At 47.0% G+C, this 25,429-nt stretch overlaps 1 protein-coding gene across 1 annotated transcript in view; it reads left to right on the top strand.

The window, feature by feature from the left end:
* HNF1A (HNF1 homeobox A) overlaps nt 1-25,429 on the top strand; it is a 74,828-nt gene that overhangs the window by 37,839 nt on the left and 11,560 nt on the right. Inside the window, 4 exon segments of the mRNA XM_030218724.1 lie at nt 4,615-4,816; nt 4,967-5,158; nt 5,552-5,673; nt 12,252-12,387. Of these exon segments, the coding sequence (XP_030074584.1) occupies nt 4,615-4,816; nt 4,967-5,158; nt 5,552-5,673; nt 12,252-12,387 (652 nt within the window).

The following is a 25,429-nucleotide window of genomic DNA, read 5'->3' as shown; positions in this document are numbered from 1 at the left end:
AGTATGAAAAACAATCCAAAATACCTGAATTTTAAGGTATGACCACCATGTATGATAAAAGGTGTCCACCCCTTCACACTGTAGCCAGCAAGCAGCTGACCTCATCTTAAATATTCGTAACAATTTATGAGGTGTGAATTACCACTGATACAACATCTTATATCCACTTTCCATCAGGGGGGTAGCCACTGAAACCTTTAGCAAGTACTTAAAAATTTTAATCCATTGTGGTCGTTCATGTGTCTCCTAATATCTGCTTGTATACTACTACTTCGCTTTTCTTATCATGCTGACCAAGAACATGCAATACTAAATGTTTATTACTAACATTCTTCCATTACTCATGATGTATTGTAAACCACTTTGAGCCTGCAAAGAGGTGGGATAAGGTGGGATACAAATGCAACAAACAAACAAACAAACAAACAAATAAATAAATAAATAAATAAAAAATAGTGGGAAAGTAGCATTGATTCCCATCTAGTCTGATAAGGGAGTAATGGCTGAGTTCTATGTAACAGTGCTTGATAAATTCTAGAGATCCTGCCCCTCCCTGTACCAGATCACAATGCATATTCTATTCCCGTTTCTGCTAACATTAACTCAGTCTTGGTTCTATGGGTGATAAAATCTTGTAATCGAGTATAGTGATATGTATCCCTATCTAAAAGGCCGTATTCATCTTTCAAATCATCAAAGGTGATAAATTCCCCTTCCTCCCATATCTGACCCAACATAAGAAAGGAAAATGCCGCCCATTGCCTATATGCAGGATCAAGCACACCAAGGATAAATCCCGAAGCATACCTCATGGGGGTTGTTAAGTGATATTGGCATTCAGGAATCACTTGAGCTCACACCCAACCCAAGCCTCCAAAACAACCTTGGTTTGGCCTTCCAGAGCTGAGATATTTCGCAGTGCAGACAGGGGAAGCCAAGGGTGGGGCCAGAGAGGAGTATCCCCTACTAAATGTTGATCAATATGCACCCACGGTTTAGATTCCCCCCTTTGCCATACTGCTACAGTTTGGAGGAGAGCTACTGTATAATATAATGCAAAATTAGGGATTCCCATTCCCTTATTATTCTGAGATTGATAGAAAACATTCCGGTTTACCCCAGGAGGTCTCTTATGCCAAATAGAAGCAAAAACTATTTTTGTGAATATCTAAAAAACAATTTGGGGATATTAATAGGCAAAGTCATAAATAAATAAAGCAGTTTAGGCCAGGGCCACCAAGAGACTTGCGCTGGTACAGGGCCACTGCTGCCCCCCCCCCAGGATTGCTGCTGCTGCCGCCCCACCCCACCCCCACAATTGCTCATACCTTGGCTGGTGGGAGTCCCCAGGCCCCGCTAGCAGCAGAAGCCTTCCTCCAGTGCTGTTCTTCACTCTGACGCATTGCCTGCCCTGCCCTTGTGGCTGCTTTTCCCCTCACATCGCACATACTCAATTTAATCAAAACTGAGCATGTGCAACTTGAGGGGAAAAGCAGCCACAGGGCAGGTAATGTGGCGGATTGAAGAACAGCACTGGAAGAAGGCTTCTTCTGCTGGCAGGGCCTGAAGACCCCCAACAGCCAAAAAAGATGCCCCGAAGCCTTGTGTCTGTTCCTCCTCAGCCTCTAAGGAGGGCCAGGCGCTGGAGTTTTCTCTCTCCTACTCCTGTTGGGATGCTATCACCCGGGTCCCATCAGGAGCAGGAGAGAGAGAGGGACCCTGGCGCTGGGCCTCCCTTGCAGGCCAGGCCCAGGGCAATTTTGCCTCCCCCCCCCCCCCCCCCGCCCCTCTCGGCAGCCCTGGTTTAGGCAATAGAGTCATCTTGACTGCTGCTATCCTCCACCTAAGATAGATGAAAGCCATCCCATCTGTCCAGTTCTAAAAACAGCTCTTTTAGCTTAGGTGGAAAGTTCACTTGATATATCTCAGCTATAGTAGGAGTCAAATTGACCCCTAAGTATCTGATAGAGCACCGGACCCACTGGAAAGGAAATTCTGCCTGCAGATAAGTAATCAAGTCTGAGGAAACACAAATGGGTAAGATTTCAGATTTCTGAAGATTAATTTTAAATCCCAAAATGTTATTATAAGCTGTTAAGATAGGCATGGTAGCTGATAATGAGGCTTGCGGACCGGCTAACGTAAGAACATCATTGGCAAATAACATGATTCTAACATTTTGTTCCCCAATTTGGATCCCTCAAATTAGTGGAGAAGTACGGATAAGCTAAGCTAAAGGCTCCATCGAGAGGGCAAAAAGGAGTGGTGATAGAGCGCAACTTTGTCGAGTACCCCTAAAGAGCTCAAAGATGTGGTATAGGTGCCATTAATTTTTAACTGAGCTAAAGGATGGCTATATAAAACCCAAAAACGATGCAGAGAAGGTCCTGATAACCCCAATGTCTTCAAAATTTAAAAAATATAGGGCCAGAGGACCCAATCGAAGGCCTCCCTTCTCTGCATCTAATGACAAAGGCAGCACTGAATCACCTTGTGCTTGTGCCCTATCAATCAAGTGCAATGCCCGTCTGGTATTGTCAAAAGTCTGCCTATTGTGAATGAAGCCAGCCTGGTCAGCATGAATTAAACGTGGTAGTGCCACCTGTAGCTGTTTCGCTAAAAGTTTTGTAAAAATGTTATAGTCTATCCCTAAGAGTGAAATAGGCCAATAAGAGTCACATCTCTGGGGTTCTTTAATAGGTTTGAGTCGCACTGCCAGTCTCCAAGAGTGGCAGGGTTGTACCATCAGTTATTGAGTAACCAGTATTGGAGCTAATGTTCTCTTGAAACATTTATAAAAATGGTTACCATAGCCATCTAAACCTGGCATTTTCCCAGTGGGCAAGTTCTTAATCACCCAGAGTATCTCATCAATTGTAATAGGGGCGGACATCATATCCTGCTCCACAGGTGATAGAACTAGCAGATCCACCATTTCTACGAAGGAATGAACATCTGTTAATAATAGCATCTTCTTGGGCATATAAAGCTGCTGGTAATACGCTAAAAATTTCCCCTGAATATCAGCCATCTCAGTACAGCGCTGCCCAATATTATTCACCAGTGAGCTAATAACATTACAGTGTGCTACCTATTTCAATTTGTGCGCAAGAAGCCGACTCACCCTATTATTAAATCCATTTTCCTGCAAATAGGTGGGAAATGTGGGATACAAATGCAACATAAATAAAGAAATAATATTCTTGGTGTGTGCACTGCACTTGCTCTTGTATAATATTAAGTTCTAAGGCAGTAAGCTTCACATGAGCCTTATGTAATGCCACTAATTGTGTGGGGGTAGCCTGATGTTGTTTATTTAGGGCATCTAGATATTGAATAATTTGCTTAAGGTCAAGTTCTTGTTGTTTGGTAGACTTATGAATATGAGCTTGTAGAGAAATTGTTTTTCCCCTCAGGACCTCTTTTAGACTTTTCCACAACATTGCCGGGGATATCTTGGGAGTATAATTAAAGCTAAGAAATTCCTGCAGCTTTCCCTCAATCTGCTGAATATGAGTTGGCTCATCCAATAAATAGTTGGGAAATTTCCACCCAAGAGGGGGGATAGGAACCTCCTGTCCCTGAAAAGTGAGTATGATCAGGGCATGATCTGACCATGTACGCATATTGATGGAAGCCACCTGTACACAGAAGTAGACCAAAGGATCTCCCAGTCACATGTCTATATGAGAATGTGAATCATGTACTGCAAAACAGTAAGTATAATCCCTTTCTGTCCTGTGTGTGGCCCTCATAAGTCAACTAGACCCTACTGAGAAACAAAATTCTGAAACTTTTTTTTTTTTTTGAAAAAACAAACAAACCCCAAAACATCATCATCTGCATTAGAGAATGACATGGGGACAGTAGCCTGACCAGTCAGTACTAGTTGCTCAGGATGGAGCTGCCCTACTAGGATTAAATGAAGATCCAGATGAAGGATAACTGAACAGGAGCTGTACAAGCCCACCAGTGTAAAACAACTCCGAGAGGAACTGCTCTGCTAAGATTGAGCCAGAGATACCTTCACTCTTCACACTGGGCTCAGATCTAAGACATTTCCAAACCAGAGGAATCTCAACAGCAGGGTCAGACCAGAGGTGCCTCTACCTCTGAGGAACATCCACATCAAGCATGGGTACTAGATATTGTAAATTTTAGAGGAATCTTCTTCCAAGAGTCATGACTAGAGACTATTAAAGCAAGGGGACTTGTACCTTGGAGTTAAGCATGGGAGCCCTCCATACCACGGTTTTAGTCTCAGATGTGCGACAGTCTTAATGCAGTATTTTAGAATGATATATAACAATTTTAGTACAGTGTCTCATCGGCATGACAACTTTAATGTAGTTTCTTAGGGTGAAGAAATTCAGTTCACTCTTTTGGGAGCATCAGTGTTAGTACAGTCTCAGTTGAACATTCACAATGCAGTATCTTGAGTGAGTTAAATCCTATATGGTGTTTCTGAAGTAAGTCACAGTGCAATGTCTTGGTACAGTGTCTTAGAAAGAATTATAAGTCTTGGTGCATTCTCTCAGAGGGAGGTCAGTCTTAGTACAGCATCTCGGGCCAACAGTCTCGTTATTGAGCTTATTGCCTTGTCTCTGTTTGCAGATCTCAGCACCATGTGGTACATTGCCCCCTGTCAGCACATTAACTGCCCTGCACAGTCTAGAGCACAGCCCACATGTACTGAGCCAACAGACACAGAATCTCATCATGGCATCACTACCTGGCGTTATGGCAATTGGACCTGGTGAGACAGCATCTCTGGCACCAAGCTTCACCAATACTGGTGCTTCCACCTTAGTGATTGGTAAGACTGCCTAGGAAAATATGGTAAGCTAGGTGGCTGGTGAGGACATTCACAGCACCCAAGTCCTTCAGAGTAGGCACTGCTGTAAGGAAGCTCACATGGTATTACTGGTGAAGATGGCATTCCTAGATATAGTTCTTATCTTTGCAGGTCTAACACCTTCCCAGGCACAGAGTGTCCCTGTGATAAATAGTGTGGGCAGCAGCCTTACCACACTGCAGCCTGTGCAATTCTCTCAGCAGTTCCACCCTTCACCTCAGCAGCCCCTCGTACATCAGGTCCCGAGTCATGTGGCACAAAGCCCATTCATGGCAACCATGGCTCAACTTCAGAGTCCCCATGGTAAGCATTTAACTAATCTACCAATTAACTGCTGCCAAATTCTTCATATGGCTACACTTTGTTCACACCTGGTCCAAAGTGAGTTAGAACCAAAATTAAACATATGTACATTTTAAAATATGTATGTAGAAGAGCTGACAGGGAAAAGTTAAAGCTTGTTGTACATCAAATTGAATGGTTTTAAAAAAGCTAATTAACAATAAGAAATAATAATAAATTCAAATAGTGTAAGAGACTGAAGTTCCTCTTTATATCTTCAGCACAGGACCTAACAGTACTGGAGGGTAAAGGCCTTCTCTACAGCTTCTGCACAGGAACAGTGACAGAGGAGAGTAAATATGTTGGAGACTTTGGTAGAGATGTATTCTCCTAATTTTTTTTTCTTGTTCACAGCTTTGTACAGCCATAAGCCAGAAGTTGGTCAGTATGCACCCACAAGCATCTTCCCACAGACCATGGTGATCACAGATGCAGCCAATCTCAGCACCCTAACCAGCCTGACCTCCAACAAGCAGGTAAGGAAGATAAAGGATGACGAAGGATACTTTCCTCTCTACCCCTGGCAGCTGGGAAGGTAAAATTATGTCTTACCTGATAATTTTCTTTCCTATAGTCACAGCAGATGAATCCAGGAACTGGTGGGTTATATCCATCTACCAGCAGGTGGAGATAGAGATAGTCAAACTGAAGAAAGTGATACCAGATGGTCAGCCCCTCCATCAGCTAGTATGGCACATCCAAAAGCAGTAACTAAGAATAACAGAACTGTAAACCTTCCTCACAACCAAAAATTGCAACTCAGCAACCTCAAACAGAACCCAAGTTGCAAAACGTAAGAACATAGGCCCCTGGGAGCCAATGATCCAGAACTCCAGCTATGGAGTTCCCTCTCTTCTGAATCTCCTACAGCAAGACATTCTTCTCACCTGAAAAAAGAGCCAAGGCAATCAGAACACATGGCGGCCACGACGGAGAGGGATCCTGGATTAATCTGATGCACCTAAAGGAAAGAAAATTATCAGGTAAGACATAATTTTACCTTCCTTAGTGCCTGTAGCAGATGAATCCAGGAACTGATGGGATGTACCAAAGAAGTTCCTAAGTAGGGCGGGAAGCCGCCACCCCACTGGACAACACCACTGCTCCAATACTTGCATCTGCCCACGCTGCCATGTCCATTCTGTAGTGCTTCGAAAAGGTATGTCGGGACACCCATGTAGCTGCCCGACAAATCTCCTCAAATGGGAGAACCAACGTTTCTACCCAAGGGGAGTGAGAATGCAATACAGCCGGCTGATTTCTTGATGATCCAAAACATAAGCCGAAGCAATGGGCAATAGTCACCTTTGAGGCTCTGTTGCCCCTGCGAGGCCTGGACAGCAGCACAAAATGATGGTCCAAACGTTGAAAGTCATTCGATCTCTGCAAGTAGCAGAGAAGAGCCCTCCGAACATCCAACAAGCGAAGAGTCACAAATTCCGCAGGAGAATCCTCCCGTCGAAACAAGAAAAGGAAAAGTGACTGATTGATATGAAAGGCCGAAATGACCTTCGCAAAAAAGGACAGGACGTACGAGTGGTAACGCCCATCTCCAAAAACTGAAGAAATAGCTGCCAACATCAGCATTGGGTTACAAACTGTACGTGCCTGGGTGAACTCCTTTAGATTGAAGCTCAACACAGAGAAAACTCACTGCCTTCTACTCACATCACCTTACAACAAGTACAATCCTACCACCTTAACTGCACCTGGGCTTGACCTGCCAATCTCTACGTCTCTGAACATTCTAGGAGTAATACTTGACAGAAATCTAACTCTAGTAGATCACACTAATGCAGCCGTGAAAAAAGCATTCTTCTCTCTTTGGAAACTGAAGCATATAAAACTTTTTTTCACTAGAGAAGTATTTTGCAATTTAGCACGGTCTCTTGTTTTGAGTCATCTTGATTACTGCAATGGTATCTATGCAGGGTGCATGGAACTACTTCTTAAAAAATTACAGACTGCCCAAAATACCGCTGCACGATTGATCTATGGTAAATCGAAGTTCGTCAGCTCCAGACCACTACGAGAAAAAGTGCACTGGCTACCTGTCAAGGAACATATAACATTCAAAATTTGCGCCCTGGTGCACAAAATCCTTCACGGCGAAGCTCCAGCTTACAGTATATGGATAATCTTATCCTCTTGCCACCAAGGAACTTGAGCAAATCTTCCCGATCCTATTTACATCTCCACTACCCCTCGTGCAATGGCCTCAAGTATAAAACCAGCCACGCATCTACCTTTCCCTACATCAGTGCACGTTTGTGGAATGGTTTACCAAACTCAGTAAAAGCTACCTCCGAACAACAGGCTTTCAGAATCTCCCTGAAGTCCGCTTTATTCAGGACAGCTTACACTGCAGCTCCGCACTGCCTTAATGTTTTCTGACCCATTATGTTATGCGACCATACTGCATTCCTTACCTCCTTTCTCACTTCTCTCCCTCTGTCTCTCCCCACCAACTACTTCGCCCTTAATGTGTCTGTCTATTACTAGATTGAAGTGTCCTTTTATACTGCTGTTAGCCTTTTGAGCTAATGTAAGCCACATTGAGCCTGCCCATGGGCGGGAAAGTGTGGGATATAAATGCCTAAATAAATAAATAAAAACTGAAGAAATGGATCCCAACAAGACAACACCTGAATTTCTGAGATTCAGCGAGCCGACACAATGGCCACCAGGAACACTGTTTTTAGTGTAAAATCCTTTTCTGATGCCCCATACAATGGTTCAAATGGCGCTTTCTGAGGAGCTCCCAGCACCAGGTTCAGCCGCCACACCGGGCACAGCCGACAAAGGGGAGGGCGAAGGTATAGAGTCCCTCGGAGAAAACGAACCACATCCAGTCAGCTGCCAGAGAAGTACTGGGTACGCGTCTGTAACACACAAGAACTGCATTCTGAACCCATAAAGAATTATAGGCCAAACCCTTCTGCAGTCCGTCCTGCAAGAAGGCCAACATCTGAGAAATGGACACCTTAAGGGGATATACAGCGTGTGTACCACACCACACCACACCACACCACAAAAGTCCGCCACACCCGAGAATAGGCTGTAGTGGTGGAACACTTCCGAGCCTGAAGCAACATAGCTATCACAGAGTCCGAATATCCCTTTTTTCTCAATCTTGACTGCTCAAAAGCCAGGCCATAAGAACAAAGCGGGAGGGCTCCTCCATTTGGACTGAACCCTGATGCAGTAGATTCTGGGTAAACTGAACACAAAGGTGGGTCCTTCAAAAGACGCAACAGATACCATGATCGATGGGCCAATCCGGAGGCACCAGAATGACCAACCCCTGTGCCATCCTATTCTGTGCAAGCTGCACCCTATCAGGGACCATGGAGGAAAAACGCAAAGCAGTCCCGACTCCGGCCACGGCTGCAACAGGGCATCTATGCCTGCAGACCTGAGCTGTTTCTTCCTGCTGAAGAAAGTGGGCACCTTGGCATGCTCCCAGATTGCCATCAGGTCAATCTCTGGCATCCCCCAACTCCAACAGATCAGCTGGAATGCCTCTGTGGACAACTCCCATTCCGCTGGATCCAGGAGAGTCCAACTGAGGAAGTCTGCCTGGACGTTGTTCTGCCCCACAAAGTACGCAAGAGCATGAGCCTCCGCCCAATCCAACAGAGTGCCTTAGCAGCAAGAGGAAGACTCTGCATGCCTCCTTGCCGACTGATGTAGGCAATCACCGTCGTGTTGTCCGATAGAACACATACTGCTTTGCCCTCCAATAACTCCTGAAAACATAGCAAAGCACTGACCACTCTCAGCTCTAAACGAATGATGGGCCACGTTGCTTCCAACGCAGTCCAATGCTCCGTGTACTGGTGGAGACAATGGGCTCCCCAAACCAAAAGGCTGGCATCCATCACTACTATGACCCACTGCGGAGAGGCCAACAGCAGCCCCCGCTGTAGGTTGGAGGCGTGAAGCCAAGTCATATTGCGCCTTGCCTGGGCCAACCATGGAGGATGGCACTGGTAGTCCTGGGACATCGGAGACCATCGGCTCAGGAAGGAGTGCTATAATGGATGCATATGCGCCCTCGTCCACTACACCACTTCGAGTGAAGCTGCCATTGAGCCCAGCACTTGAACATAGTCCCAGACTCGGGGGCTGGGCATGTGCAACAGTTAGTGCACCTGCGAGAGCAACTTGATCCTCCATTCCTTCATAAGGAAAATTTTCTCTTACTTTATGTCGAACCTTACCCCTAGATATTCCAACGACTGAGTCGGCACCAGGTGACTCTTGGCAACATTGATCACCTAGCCCAGAGATTGCAAGAGTGCAATGTCCCTGCCAGTGGCCACCCGGCTCTCCTGCTGCGATGCTGCTCGAGTCAACCAGTCATCGAGGTAGGGATGCAGTTGTATCCCTTGTGTCTGGAGAAAGGCTGCCACCATGGCCATGACCATGACCTATGGGGCACGGTCGCCAGACCAAAGGGCAAAGCTGAAAACTGAAAGTGGCGCCCCAAGAAACGCTGGTGTGGTGGCCAAATTGGGAAATGCAAATAGGCTTCTGAGGTCCAGCGCCGTCAAATACTCTCCCAGTTCAACCGCCACAATGATGGACCACAAGGTCTCCATTCGAAAATGGCGAACCTCAGAAACTGGTTCACCTTTCTGAGGTCGAGGATGGGCTGAAAAGAATCTCCTTTCTTGGGCACCACAAAATAAATGGAATATCAATCCATGCAAACCTCAAGAGGGGGCACTGGAGACACAGCTCCCAATTCCTGGAGATCCATCAGTGTGGCCAGTACTGCCGCTGATTTGGATACTGTACTGCATCGAGACTCCAAGAAAGAATTTGCGACGGAAAACCAGAATTCAATTTTGTACCAGTCTTGAACGATATCCAGCAACCACTGGTCTGAAGTGATTTTAGCCCACTCCTGGAAGAAGAAGGTCAGCCAACCCCCTATCCACTGCACCCTGGAGTGAGCTGGCGCGCCATCATTGGGAGTAGTAGTAGTCCCCTGTCAGGAGGGTGCACCGGAAGCTCTCTTATCATTATGAAAGGATAAACACTGCTGGAATCCAGGACACTGAAAACTCGCCACAGAACGGCCTAGCCAGTACCTGCATGCCTCCCAAAGATGAGGCCTTGAAGGTCCTGCTTGAAAAGAAGGCTTGGGCTTATCCTTTAGGAGACATTGGGATTTGGAATCCCCCAAATCCTTTACAATCTTCTCCAAATCTTCTCTGAACAGCAATTTACCCCGGAAGTATAATCTAGTCAGTTGCTGTTTGGAAGCCATCCCCACTGACCAATGGCGGAGTCACAACAGACACCACAAAGTAACCGCCAAGGCCATCTGCTAGGCCGAAGCCTGTACCAAATCATACAAGGAATCCACCAAATAGTCCTACCTCCATCCAAGGCAACATGGGCGCTCCCGATAGAAGCCCATCCTGGTTGTGCTCTAGCGCCTGGGGAAGCCAGCTGAGCAAGGCTCTAGCAACGTTAAGAGCTGCAAATTGACGCCTGAAGCGCCATGACTGACCTCAAAGGATCGCTTGAGCGAAGCTTCCAGACATCTACCAGGGATTTTGCAACCTTGAGGCCTCATCCAGGTCCGACCACTGCACAGAGATTAGTTCTTGAATAGCCTCATGCACTAGGAATGCTTTAGACGGTCTCTGGGTGCTCGCCATCTTCGGATTGACTGCAACCGATGCAGATGCGTCAGGGTCAGCAATATTTAAAGCCTCCAACACATCAGAGATGGAAGTTCCTCTCTATGAAGAGACTCACCGCTGTCAGATCATCTGGTTCCTCCAGCCCTGCATGTCGCAACGAACCCTCGGAAGCGTGCACCACAGAGGCAGCAGAGGTCACAGGAATTAAAGATCCCACCTCAAAGGAGGAGGCCACCTGCCTCCGTTTAAGGACGGGATCTTCCCCCGGGCAGAAAGAGAGATGACCCAGGTCCCCAATAGGGCTGGGGCAGGGCACGTTTCAAAATAAACTCTCTTTGAGTCTCCAGTCCCTGCAGCCCCCCCCCCTTCCCAGCACAGGCCCCGAAGACTTCCAGAACACCCCCCTCTGGGGCAACCACCTCAGCATCCAGAAGGGGAACGGCCAGCCGCATTAAATCTGCAGAGAAGTGGCCCGAAACTGCATCAGTGGTAGTCAAGATGGCGCATGCGCCATGCGGATCTGTGCAGGAAACCGCGGCTTCCACCATCAGAAAGGAACCATTCTTCCCACTGGACCCAGTGCACCCCACGCTGCAGAAACTGGCAGCCAAATGTCATTTGCCATAGAGAGAACAGCGTTTAGCGGTCTCCATTGCCATTTCCTCCGCTGCTCAGAAAGAGGGAGAGAAAACCGGCACTCCCCAAGAGAAGAGCAGTGCAGTGCATTGAAGCAGCGGGGACTCCCAGCAAAGCTAGTCCATGCCAGTTCCCTGATTCAAGGCTGTTGTTCAGGCACTATGCACAGAGTTCCAAGTCCCAAGTGATCAGATTGGCTTTTTTTTTTTTTTTAAGTTGTGAGGAAGAAAACCTCAGCCACAGACAGCTAGCCAGGAACTGGGAGAAGGGGTATATCAGAGTGAGGGAGGGGCCAAGTATGCCACCAAAGAAGGATCCCTCAGCCAAACACCCCCTGTCTCAACTGGTCACGCAACCCAGGAGAACCCCAGGAACGTCGCATCCAGGAGATGATGAGAAGCCGTCCACCACCTGCTGGAGACAGAGATATACTAACTGATGAAGGGGATGACCATCTGGTATCACTGCCTTCAGTCTGACTATCTCTAACTCCACCTGCTGGTAGATGGATATAACCCACCAGTTCCTGGATTCATCTGCTGCAGGCGCTAAGGAATCTATTATTGTAAGCTTTCTTATAGTACAGCAGTGCAGGCAGCACCAGCTAATACTCCAGCAGCTTGAGTTTCCGCCTAGCAGTGCTTTGTACAGAGGGATTCTAGTTGTATAACCTCCTTCTGACTCCTTCTATATGCCTGCAGCTGCCCTTCAGACTTATATGGAACCCTAATATATGAACATAATACATGTATATTCAGGTACTTACTACGGAACCAGTGACCCATGGTAATGCTGGAATGCATACAGCTGCGTCCCAGACAGGACACTTACAGAACCAGGATCCCACCATACAACACCTAGCACCAAGTCATCGGCTCACCTCTAGCCCTGCTGGTAAGAAACAACACAGAGGGCGGGGGGCAGGTTTGCCTAGGATGTAATAGCACACATTTGTGAACAAAGTGCAGGAGTAGGTGGGGTGGGGATGAGTGCACTAGAGAATGTGCCATGCTGGGCATGTATTGGTGCACAGTTTCCAAATGTTGCAGGAGGTACTCAGGGGACACCCTATGCTGTGGGCCTCCTCTTACCTCCCCTATTAGTTGAAATTCAATTGTACTTGCTAAAACGCTAACTACTGCTATGAAAAAAATCAAAATGTGGCCATTATTTATTGACATTTATATCCCACATGATCCCGAACAAGTTTTAGTTCAATGTGGTTTACAACAAACAGTATAACAAGAAAATCTATTATGAATGAGAATTTGTACATGAAGCAAACAGAAATTTAATGGTAAATAGAGTAATATGGTTGTTCTTTGTGAGGGTTTGTTTGAATATGAACAATTTGAGGATTTTGCGGAATCTAGTATATTCCTGTATATTTCTTATTTTGAGTGGTAAGGAGTTCCACCATTTGGATCCTAGGTAAGTGAAGTCTGCAGAGTGGACAGTTTTGTAGTTCACTTTTTTTGTAGTTTGAGATAAGTTTCTTGCCTCATATTTAGTGTTTCTTGGTTGGGCCGTTGGACGAAAATGGTGTTCAAGGGGCGATCAGGGAAGACAAAGCCGTAGCAGAGAAATTAAATGAATTCTTTGCTTCGGTCTTCACCGAGGATTTGGGTGGGACACCGGTGCCGGAAAGGGTATTTGAAGCGGGCGAGTCAGAGAAATTAAATGAATTCTTTGTAAACCTGGAGGATGTAATGGCTCAGTTCTGCAAACTGAAGAGTAGTAAATCACCTGGACCAGATGGTATTCATCCCAGAGTATTAATAGAACTGAAAAATGAACTTGTAGAGCTACTATTAGTAATATGCAATGTATCACTAAAATCAGGTGTGGTACCAGAAGACTGGAGGGTAGCCAATGTTACGCCGATTTTTAAAATGGTTACAGAGGAGATCTGGGAAATTATAGACCTGTGAGTCTGACGTTGGTATCGGGCAAAATGGTAGAGGCTATTATTAAGAATAAAATGACAGAGCACATACAAAAACATGGGCTGATGAGACCAAGTCAACACGGATTTAGTGAAGGGAAGTCTTGCCTCACCAATCTACTGCATTATTTTGAGGGGGTGAACAAACATGTAGACAATGGGGAGCCGGTGGATATTGTGTATCTGGATTTTCAAAAGGCGTTTGACAAAGTGCCTCATGAAAGACTCCAGAGGAAACTGGGGAGTCATGGGATCGGAGGTAGGGTATTACTATGGATTAAGAACTGGTTGAAAGATAGGAAGCAGAGAGTAGGATTGAATGGTCAGTATTCTCAATGGAGAAGGGTAGTTAGTGGGGTCCCGCAGGGGTCTGTGCTGGGACCGCTGCTTTTTAACATATTTATAAGTAGAGGAGTGTGGTAGCCATGTTAGTCCACTCTTAAGGTTATCAATAGAAATCAAACAAAATAAAACATGGAAAAGAAAATAAGATGATACCTTTTTTATTGGACATAACTTAATACATTTCTTGATTAGCTTTCGAAGGTTGCCCTTCTTCGTCAGATCGGAAATAAGCAAATGTGCTAGCCGACAGTGTATATAAGTGAAAACATTCAAGCATTACTATGACAGTCTGACAGGGTGGGAGGATGGGGGTGGGTCAGAGGTATGCATGGTATATATTATTCAGTGTAAAAAATGTAACGAAGGATGCTATATTGGAGAAACAGGCCAGATGCTTAAGACAAGATTCAATTTACATAGACATCACATGAACAATACAGCCAGTAGGGCCCCCACCACGGTGGGACAGCACTTCACAGAACCAGGACACTGTACCAGTGATTTCACAATGAGAATGCTGAAAGGTAACTTTAAAACCATACAAGAACGTAAGACCTTTGAAGTCAGAATGATTGAATATTTTAACACCCAACAGAAAGGACTTAACAAGGATCTGGGGTTCCTAGCCCATTATAAACCATAAAGCTATATGTCTCTGTTGATCACCCCACCCCTCACCTATCCACACCCATCCTGTTAGAATATCAATGATATGCTTTGATGTCCCCATGCATACCTCTGACCCACCCCCATCCTCCCACCCTGTCAGACTGTCATAGTAATGCTTGAATGTTTTCACTTATATACACTGTCAGCTAGCACATTTGCTTATTTCCGATCTGACGAAGAAGGGCAACCTTCGAAAGCTAATCAAGAAATGTATTAAGTTATGTCCAATAAAAAAGGTATCATCTTATTTTCTTTTCCATGTTTTATTTTGTTTGATTTCTATTGATAACATATTTATTAATGACCTAGAGATGGGAGTAATGAGTGAGGTAATTAAATTCGCAGATGACACAAAATTATTCAGGGTCGTCAAGTAGCAGGAGTGTGAAAGATTACAGGAGGACCTCGCGAGACTGGGGGATTGGGCTTCCAAGTGGCAGATGAAGTTCAGTGTTGATAAGTGCAAAGTGATGCATGTGGGTAAGAGGAACCCGAATTACAGCTATGTCATGCAAGGTTCCGCGTTAGGAGTCACAGACCTAGAAAGGGATCTGGGAGTCATTGTGGATAAGACGTTAAAAACTTCTGCTCAGTGTGCTGTGGTTGCTAAGAAAGCGCACAGAATGTTGGGTATTATTAGGAAAGGGATGGAAAACAAACACAAGGATGTTATAATGCCGTTGTATCGCTTCAAGGTGCGACCACACCTTGAATATTGTGTGCAATTCTGGTCACTGCATCTCAAAAAAGATATAAAGGGAGAGGAAGTGACGTCACAGGGCTGAATGGCCACTTGATCCTCCAGCTCCGTACATCCTCACCCAAAAAAGATACCCACTGCGGTTAAGTGCTCCTTCCTTCAAGAAAAAAAAAGCTGCGTACAGGCGGAGAGGCGATCCCCGGCGCGATGAGCAAAAAAAAACTCGCGCCGCTTCGGGATAGTGAGCGAATATCCACGCGGCAGTCAGCGAAAGGCCCTCACCAGTCCGCGTCCCCTAAATCGCGGAGCACTTGCGAGCCGGAACCGCTTGCCCCTCGTGAAGAATGGGAGGACCCTGCCCTGCCAACGGCCCTCTCGACGGAGATGAAAAAATGCTTTGAAGCACTTCAAGCTGAAATTCGTGCATCCAAAGAGGAGATCCTGGAGCACGTCGATTCTCTCAGTGCGGACCTGCGGGACCTGGGGGGCAGGGTGGAGGCGCTCGAAGAGAGAATGCACACGCAAGAAGAGAAAAACGAGGAGGCCGACAAGAGATTGACTAAAATAGAAGAAAAGGCTGAAGAGCTGCAATACCACCTAGACGACATTGAAAACAGAGGGCGCAGGCAGAATCTCCACTTTCGCGGGGTACCGGAGGCAGGAGGCCTAGAGGATGTCCCAGAGGTAGTGCGCACCATCTGCACAATGTTGATGGGGGACAGTTTTGATGTGGCGGTAATGGGCATTGATAGAGCCCACAGAGCATTGGGCAAACCCAGAGACAACATGCCGAGGGACATCGTGGTCAGATTCACTGAGTATAAGAGCAAGGAGCAGATTTGGCAAAAAGCTCGTCAGAACCCTATGCTGGATTACAATGGTTCAAAGGTATCAATTTACCAAGACTTGTCACTGTTCACTCTGAACTTGAGAAGGGAGATGAAACCTGTCATTGAAATTTTGACTAAAGAAAAGATTCCATACCGGTGGGCTTTCCCATTCGCTATTTGTTTCGAGCTTAAGGGAGAGCGGATTCGATGTCACAAAGTGGAGAAGGCATGGCAACATCTATTCGCAGCAGGTATGGCGGTGACGGAGACCCCGCCGGCCGGGATGGCACCTACCACCAAGGCAAGGTTGCAGCGGTGGAAGAGAGTGGAGAAAGCAGCGAAGAAAAATACACCCCATACCTGAGCGGGACAGTGCGGATTCATTTATTTGAAATGGGTGTTGCCGCCTTGAAGGCAGAATACTGCCAGATAAGGCTGTTGTGTTCTTGGAAGGGAACTGTATAATGGTTGGAAAGGTGAAGAGCAGTTGGGAGTGAGTGAGAACTGTGAGGGTGGGAAATAGGGTGCAGGGAGAGGGGACTGAGGGCTAATTCAAGTGTAAGTATACTGTTAGATTGTTATAACATTTGCTTTGTCTTGTTTGGCCAAGTGGGGTCTTGTTCTTCCCAGTCCCAGGTAGTGAGGTTTACACTGCTTGGTGGGTGGACCCTAGAGGACGGGGTAGGAGGGAAGGGGAGGGGTGGGAGGGTTGGGGAGGGGATAGTAGGAATGTGGGAGATACTAGGTGGGGGGAAGGGTGGGTATGTTTTAGGCCAGAGGGGGGAGGGGAGGTTAGGGATTAGACCAATCATTCTTCCACTAGCTTGTTCTGAAAGGACGTTAGATGGCGGACTTAAAACTTTTGACCTATAACATAAAGGGTCTGAATTCTCCCTATAAGAGGCATGCCTTGGGGCGAGAACTCCGTCTGATGCACCCCCAGGTGGTCTTTTTGCAGGAAACTCATCTTTGTAGGAAGAATGAGGGGCTGCTCCCTTCCAAGTTGTATCCCTTGGTGTGTTGTGCATCAGATGTGAAAGGGGCTCGGAAAAGAGGGGTGGCCATCCTGTTTCATAAAGATCTCCAGGTCCAAATCCTGCACGAGAAGCGTGAGGCGGAGGGGCGTTATCTTTTTGTACACGTTATGTTGGAGCAGGAGGAATGTACACTAGCCTGCGTGTATGCCCCCAACGAGAGGCAGGAACGTTTCTTCCTGCGTCTCCAGAAGGACCTGCAGGCATTTGCCAGGGGTAGGGTGCTGGTGGCAGGAGATTTTAATGCGACCATGCAGCCTGGCCTTGACAGGTCAGCGCCTCCAACTCCAAGTGATAATAGAGTCTCTCAGGCCTGAAGAACATGGTGGATGGACTGGGACTTTGTGATGGGTGGAGACAGGGGAACCCGAGAGGGAGAGATTACACTTTCTATTCCTGGGTGCACTTGTCCTGTTCCAGACTGGACTATATATTTGTTGAAAAGACTCTGCTAAGCGGGGGAGGGGATTATTCTATTGGGCATATTTAAATTTCAGATCATGCACCTGTCTGGGCTGTTATCCGCTCCCTTCGGGAGGAGATACGAGATAGAAGATGGTCTCTCAATAACTGCATGTTACAAGATCCAGACACTGTGGAAGGCTTTGTCCCAATTATGAAGGAATATTTTGATATCAACATAGACTCAGGCCCCTCTCTGGGTGTGGGACGCCTTCAAAGCAGTGGCCAGGGGATATTTCATCAAGTGTGCAAGTGGCAGAACCAAGGCACGCAAGGCGCATCTGGTTCAATGTATGGAGAGACTGGGGGTACTGGAGAGTAAATACAGGGTTACAGGCTCTGTCTCGGACTACCGTAGGCTTCAGGAGGTAAGATTGGAACTGACTGAGTTGCATGAAGAGAGCTTGCAGTTTGTACATGCCCGTTTAAAACAGATTTATTATGAAAGTACAAACAAGCCGGGCAGGTTATTGGCTAACAAACTGCGAAAGATGAGGGCTGACCAGCAAATTTTGAAAGTGAAAGATGACAAAGGGTCCCTATTGCAATCCTCAGCCCAGATCAGGGACAGATTTGCCCAGTATTATGAATCGCTATACAGGGAGGATGCTGCTGTACAGACCGGGGACATAGATAAATATCTGATTGACAGAGGCATGCCGGTGCTCTCAGAGCAGCAAAAGAGGGAGTTGGAAGCCCTGGTGCAAGTAGATGAAGTACTTCAAGTAATCATGTCACTGCCGAATGGCAAGGCTCCGGGTTTAGATGGGTACACGAACGAGTTTTTTAAGACCTTTGGGGGGGGGGGGGGGGGTACTGGCACCGTACTTAGCAGTGGTTATCAATTCAGTGCGGGAGGGTGACAGGTTGCCCCAATCGATGATGGAGGCTTGGGTGACGGTAATCCCAAAACCAGGCAAGGATAAGACAGAATGTGCTTCCTATCGACCCATTTCGATACTTAACGCCGATGTTAAGATATTGGCAAAGGTACTCGCCAACCGCCTGGGGGAGGTGCTTCCCACTCTAATACACCCGGACCAAGTTGGATTTGTAGCTAAGAGGCAGGCGATGGATAATATACGTAGAACGTTGAATTTAATATACCATGCAAAAGTAAAGGCCATCCCGGTAGTGCTACTAGGATTAGATGCAGAGAAGGCATTCGACAGGGTCCACTGGGGGTATCTAGACAAAGTGTTACAGCGAGTGGGGACTGGGAATTTCTATAGGTCCTGGATCCGGGCTCTTTATTCGGGCCCGCAAGCCTGTGTGAGAATTAACGGGGGAAACTCAGGGGCCTTTAGGCTGGGAAGAGGAACTAGACAGGGGTGTCCTCTGTCTCCCTTGTTGTTTGCTCTGGCAATGGAGCCATTGGCGGCGGCAGTACGCGAGAACGAGGATATCTCTGGAGTACGGGTAGGGGCCCAGGAACACAAGATTGCATTATTTGCTGACGATGTTCTCCTGTACATGACAAAGCCATTGGTATCACTCCCCAATCTGATGAGGGAAATCGAGGGGTATTCTAGGATTTCAGGTTACAAGCTCAATGCTTGCAAATCGATTGGTATGACTGTTGGCCTTCAGCTGAGGGTGTCGGATGCTTTGAAGACATCCTTTGCTTTTAAGTGGGCAGAAAGGGAAATAAGGTATCTGGGGGTACAAATTCCAAAACATTTGCCCGAACTGTTTGAAGTTAACTACCCGGGACTTAAAAAAGAAATATTAAGAGACTTGGACCGCTGGATGTCTACGGGACTGTCCTGGTTAGGGCGCATCGCCACAATAAAAATGAACGTGTTGCCACGTTTACTGTACCTATTTCAAGTAATTCCTATGCGTGTGTCCAGGGCTTTTTTGTCCGGTCTTCAAGATAGCATAAATAGGTTCATTTGGAACCAGAAAAGACCAAGGTTCCCCAGAGCACTCCTCTATAAGAGTAGAAAGAAGGGGGGCCGGGAGTCCCTAACCTCTTTTGGTATTATTGTGCTACGCAGGCACGGGCGGCGGTGGAGTGGTTTAGATCAGATGAGCATAAACTCTGGGTCCATTTGGAGCAATCCCTGGTCGGTTCCCGTAAATTAGGGCATCTAATGTGGATGCCGGCTCGGCATAGAGGTCAGGTAGACAAATTCCCACCTACAGTACAGGCTACATTCTATTACTGGGACCATATGTTTGGCGAGCACCAGCCCTGTACCTCTGGCCTTGCGCCGATAGCGGACAACCCTGGGTTCCCCCCGGGGGTGGGGGACACGATTTTTCATAGATGGGCTAAAAACGGACTAGACATGTGGGGACAGCTGCATCTAGGAAGCAAAGTGACATCCTTTGAGAACCTGGTTGAAGACTATAGACTTAGGTCGGAGGACCGTTACGCATATTTACAGACCCTACTACTACTACTATTTAGCATTTCTATAGCGCTACAAGGCATACGCAGCGCTGCACAAACATAGAAGAAAGACAGTCCCTGCTCAAAGAGCTTGCAATCTAATAGACAAAAAATAAATAAAGTAAGCAAATCAAATCAATTAATGTGAACGGGAAGGAAGAGAGGAGGGTAGGTAGAGGCGAGTGGTTACAAGTGGTTACGAGTCAAAAGCAATGTTAAAGAGGTGGGCTTTCAGTCTAGATTTAAAGGTGGCCAAGGATGGGGCAAGACGTAGGGGCTCAGGAAGTTTATTCCAGGCGTAGGGTGCAGCGAGACAGAAGGCGCGAAGTCTGGAGTTGGCAGTAGTGGAGAAGGGAACAGATAAGAAGGATTTATCCATGGAGCGGAGTGCACGGGAAGGGGTGTAGGGAAGGATGAGTGTGAAGAGATACTGGGGAGCAGCAGAGTGAATACATTTATAGGTTAGTAGAAGAAGTTTGAACAGGATGCGAAAACGGATAGGGAGCCAGTGAAGGGTCTTGAGGAGAGGGGTAGTATGAGTAAAGCGACCCTGGCGGAAGATGAGATGGGCAGCAGAGTTTTGAACCGACTGGAGAGGGGAGAGGTGACTAAGTGGGAGGCCAGCAAGAAGCAGATTGCAGTAGTCTAAACGAGAGGTGACAAGGGTGTGGATGAGGGTTTTGGTAGAGTGCTCGGAAAGAAAGGGGCGGATTTTACGGATGTTGTAAAGAAAGAAACGACAGGTCTTGGCGGTCAGCTGGATATGAGCAGAGAAGGAGAGAGAAGAGTCAAAGATGACCCCAAGGTTTCGAGCTGAGGAGACAGGGAGAATGAGAGCGCCATCAACAGAAATAGAAAACGGGGGGAGCGGGGAGGTGGGTTTGGGGGGGAAAATGAGAAGCTCGGTTTTGGTCATATTTAATTTCAGGTGGTGTTGAGACATCCAGGCAGCAATGTCAGACAAGCACGCTGAAACTTTGGTTTGGATGCAAGGTGAGATATCAGGGGTAGAAAGGTAGATTTTGGAGTCATCAGCATAGAGATGGAAGGAAAAGCCATGGGATGAGATTAATGAACCAAGGGAAGAAGTGTAGATAGAAAAGAGGAGGGGACCAAGAACAGAACCCTGAGGTACGCCGACAGGCAGAGGGATAGAAGTAGAAGAGGATCCACCAGAGTGAACACTAAAGGTGCGGAGGGAGAGGTAGTTAGAGAACCAGGAAAGGACAGAGCCCTGGAATCCAAGTGAGGACAGGGTATCGAGAAGTATGCTGTGATCGACAGTGTCAAAAGCAGCGGAAAGATCAAGAAGAATGAGGATGGAATATTGACCTCTGGATTTAGCCAGTAATAGGTCATTGGAGACTTTAGTAAGCGCAGTTTCGGTTGAGTGGAGAGGGCGAAAACCAGATTGTAATGGGTCAAGAATAGCATGTGAGGAGAGAAAATCAAGGCAGCGGCGGTGAACAGCACGCTCAAGTAATTTGGAGAGAAAAGGAAGGAGGGAGATGGGTCGGTAATTAGAGGGACAAGTAGGGTCAAGTGAAGGCTTCTTAAGGAGAGGTGTGACCACAGCATGTTTAAAGGCAGCAGGGACAGTCGCAGTGGAAAGTGAGAGGTTGAGAATGTGACAGATAAAAGGAATAAGAGTAGGAGAGATGGCATTAAGAAGGTGGGTGGGAATGGGATCAGAGGAACAGGTGGTACATTTTGAGGAAGAAAGGAGAAGTGTAGTTTCCTCAATAGTAACTTCAGGAAAGGAGGAAAGGGAATGAGGGGAAGGAGAGAGAGGGGAACGGACTAGTGGAGGGAGAGCTGGTGAGGTAGAGAAAGCAAGGTTTATCTTTTGAACCTTGTTGTGAAAGAATTCAGCAAGGGTCTGAGGAGATAATGAAGGGGGAGTTGGGGGAGGGGGCACCTTGAGGAGAGAGTTCAATGTGGTGAAGAGAAGTCGAGGATTAGAGCCAAGAGAGTTGGTCAGTTGGATATAATAATCCTGTTTGGCATGTAAAAGAGCAGATTGGAAGGAGGTCAGCATGAACTTAAAGTGTAAGAAATCAGCAAGGGCCCGAGATTTCCGCCAGAGGCGTTCGGCGGAGCGGGTACAGGAACGTAGGTAGCGGATATTAGAAGTCAGCCAAGGTTGGGGTTTTGTACGCCTTACAGGGCGGGACATCAAAGGTGCAAGAGTGTCTAAGGCAGAGGATAGAGTATTGTTATAAGAAGAAACAGCCTCATTGACAGACGTGGATGGTGCCACAGTAGAGAGGAGGTTTGAAACATGGGAGGATAGAGATGAAGGGTCAATATCGTGAAGATTCCTAGATAAATTAGATAGGACAGGACGGGACTGGAAGGGAGGAGATTTAAGTGTGAAAGTTATAAGATGGTGATCAGAGGAGGGATGATCAGAGGCAAGGAAACTAGAAGGTGAACAGTTGGAGGAGAAGATGAGATCAAGACAGTGACCATTTTGATGAGTGGGGGAGGTGGAGCATAGTTGGAGATTAAAGGACGACGTTAAAGCGAGTAACTTGGAAATATAAGAGTTGGAAGGATCATTAGCAGGAATATTAAAGTCACCAAGGATGAGAGAGGGGGACGAAGGATCATGGAAGAAGGCAAGCCAGGCGTCAAAGTCACTGAGAAAGGATGAAAGGGACTTATCAGGGGGACGATAAATGACCGCTATTCGAAGAGGCAGAGGAGAGAAAAGGCGGATAGAGTGGACTTCAAAGGAGGAAAAACAGTGAGATTGAGGTGGAAGAAGGGGTTGAAATCTGGAGGAGGGAGAGAGAAGTAGTCCAACACCGCCCCCACGGCCAGCAGGGCGAGGAGTATGTGAAAATAGAAAACCGCCATGGCACAGGGCTGCGACTGAAGCAGAGTCATCAGGGCAGAGCCAGGTTTCTGTTATGGCGAGCAGATGGAGGTGACGCGAGATAAAGAGGTCCTGGATATAGGGGAGTTTGTTACAGATAGAGCGGGCATTCCATAGGGCGCAAGAGAAGGGCAGAGAAGAGGAGGGGAGTAGAGGAATAGAGATGAGGTTAGAGAGGTCACGGTGAGATCTGTAGAGTTTGGATAATAGTTGGTGAGGAGGACCAGGATTGGGATTGATGTCACCAGCTGAGAGTAAGAGAAGGAGTAAAAGAGAGCGGAGGAGAGTAGGAGAGGTGTGGCCACGAAGGCGTACAAGGCGAGAGGTATTTAGGTGGAATGGGGAAGGCAAAATGGAGGGAAGAAAGAGACGGAGATTAAAAGCCAAGAGGGAGGAAGAGGGTAGGAGAGAAGGTGAGGTGATGAAGTCAATGGATGGGAAGTGAGTTCCTGTAGCGGAGAGAGGTAGGGGGTGAGGGAAAAGATTAGGAAGGGACAGAGCTAGGAAGAGAATGTGAATAGGGGCCATAAATGATTAAGGTACTTTAGCAACTGGAAAAAGATTAGATACAAAGAGAAAAATGGGAGCGCTGGGCACCTAGAGCGGAGGCCCTGAGTGGATCGGGGTGGACCTGGGTGTCACCCCGGAGAAGGCTGTAAGGATATGCAGATGAGCTGCAAGTCCTCCATAGCACCTGAAAGGCAGCCGGTGGTAGAGGTGGGCACCTCTCAGCTGAGGAAAGGCTTACCAGGGGTTAGGCCGAAGCCAGCATTCCTCCCCCTGAGGGTCGCCTGACCCTACACTACTTACAGGGACCCACTTACGTAGGATGTATGAAGAGGGAAGCACACCCCCTGGAGGTTATATGTGTGGACTTTAAGACCACACGTGGATTGATATCTTCTCTTTATACCCACTTGTCAGATTGCCACAGACCCTCCCTTATACAGTGGGGGAAATAAGTATTTGATCCCTTGCTGATTTTGTAAGTTTGCCCACTGACAAAGACATGAGCAGCCCATAATTGAAGGGTAGGTTATTGGTAACAGTGAGAGATAGCACATCACAAATTAAATCCGGAAAATCACATTGTGGAAAGTATATGAATTTATTTGCATTCTGCAGAGGGAAATAAGTATTTGATCCCCCACCAACCAGTAAGAGATCTGGCCCCTACAGACCAGGTAGATGCTCCAAATCAACTCGTTACCTGCATGACAGACAGCTGTCGGCAATGGTCACCTGTATGAAAGACACCTGTCCACAGACTCAGTGAATCAGTCAGACTCTAACCTCTACAAAATGGCCAAGAGCAAGGAGCTGTCTAAGGATGTCAGGGACAAGATCATACACCTGCACAAGGCTGGAATGGGCTACAAAACCATCAGTAAGACGCTGGGCGAGAAGGAGACAACTGTTGGTGCCATAGTAAGAAAATGGAAGAAGTACAAAATGACTGTCAATCGACAAAGATCTGGGGCTCCACGCAAAATCTCACCTCGTGGGGTATCCTTGATCATGAGGAAGGTTAGAAATCAGCCTACAACTACAAGGGGGAACTTGTCAATGATCTCAAGGCAGCTGGGACCACTGTCACCACGAAAACCATTGGTAACACATTACGACATAACGGATTGCAATCCTGCAGTGCCCGCAAGGTCCCCCTGCTCCGGAAGGCACATGTGACGGCCCGTCTGAAGTTTGCCAGTGAACACCTGGATGATGCCGAGAGTGATTGGGAGAAGGTGCTGTGGTCAGATGAGACAAAAATTGAGCTCTTTGGCATGAACTCAACTCGCCGTGTTTGGAGGAAGAGAAATGCTGCCTATGACCCAAAGAACACCGTCCCCACTGTCAAGCATGGAGGTGGAAATGTTATGTTTTGGGGGTGTTTCTCTGCTAAGGGCACAGGACTACTTCACCGCATCAATGGGAGAATGGATGGGGCCATGTACCGTACAATTCTGAGTGACAACCTCCTTCCCTCCGCCAGGGCCTTAAAAATGGGTCGTGGCTGGGTCTTCCAGCACGACAATGACCCAAAACATACAGCCAAGGCAACAAAGGAGTGGCTCAGGAAGAAGCACATTAGGGTCATGGAGTGGCCTAGCCAGTCACCAGACCTTAATCCCATTGAAAACTTATGGAGGGAGCTGAAGCTGCGAGTTGCCAAGCGACAGCCCAGAACTCTTAATGATTTAGAGATGATCTGCAAAGAGGAGTGGACCAAAATTCCTCCTGACATGTGTGCAAACCTCATCATCAACTACAGAAGACGTCTGACCGCTGTGCTTGCCAACAAGGGTTTTGCCACCAAGTATTAGGTCTTGTTTGCCAGAGGGATTAAATACTTATTTCCCTCTGCAGAATGCAAATAAATTCATATACTTTCCACAATGTGATTTTCCGGATTTAATTTGTGATGTGCTATCTCTCACTGTTACCAATAACCTACCCTTCAATTATGGGCTGCTCATGTCTTTGTCAGTGGGCAAACTTACAAAATCAGCAAGGGATCAAATACTTATTTCCACCACTGTACATAGGAGGAGGTGGGAACAGGAGTTGAATTTCACTTTGCCAGACGAGGCCTGGGTGCAGCTGGAGGGTAGCTTAATGAAATCTGCAAGATCGGTGGCTTTACAGGAGAACTCATTAAAGGTTTTCTACAG

Source organism: Microcaecilia unicolor, chromosome 11 (genome assembly GCF_901765095.1).
Source record: "Microcaecilia unicolor chromosome 11, aMicUni1.1, whole genome shotgun sequence".
NCBI lineage: Eukaryota > Metazoa > Chordata > Amphibia > Gymnophiona > Siphonopidae > Microcaecilia > Microcaecilia unicolor.
The sequence above is the reverse complement of the archived record's forward strand: the minus strand, read 5'-3'. Positions and strand labels throughout refer to the sequence as shown.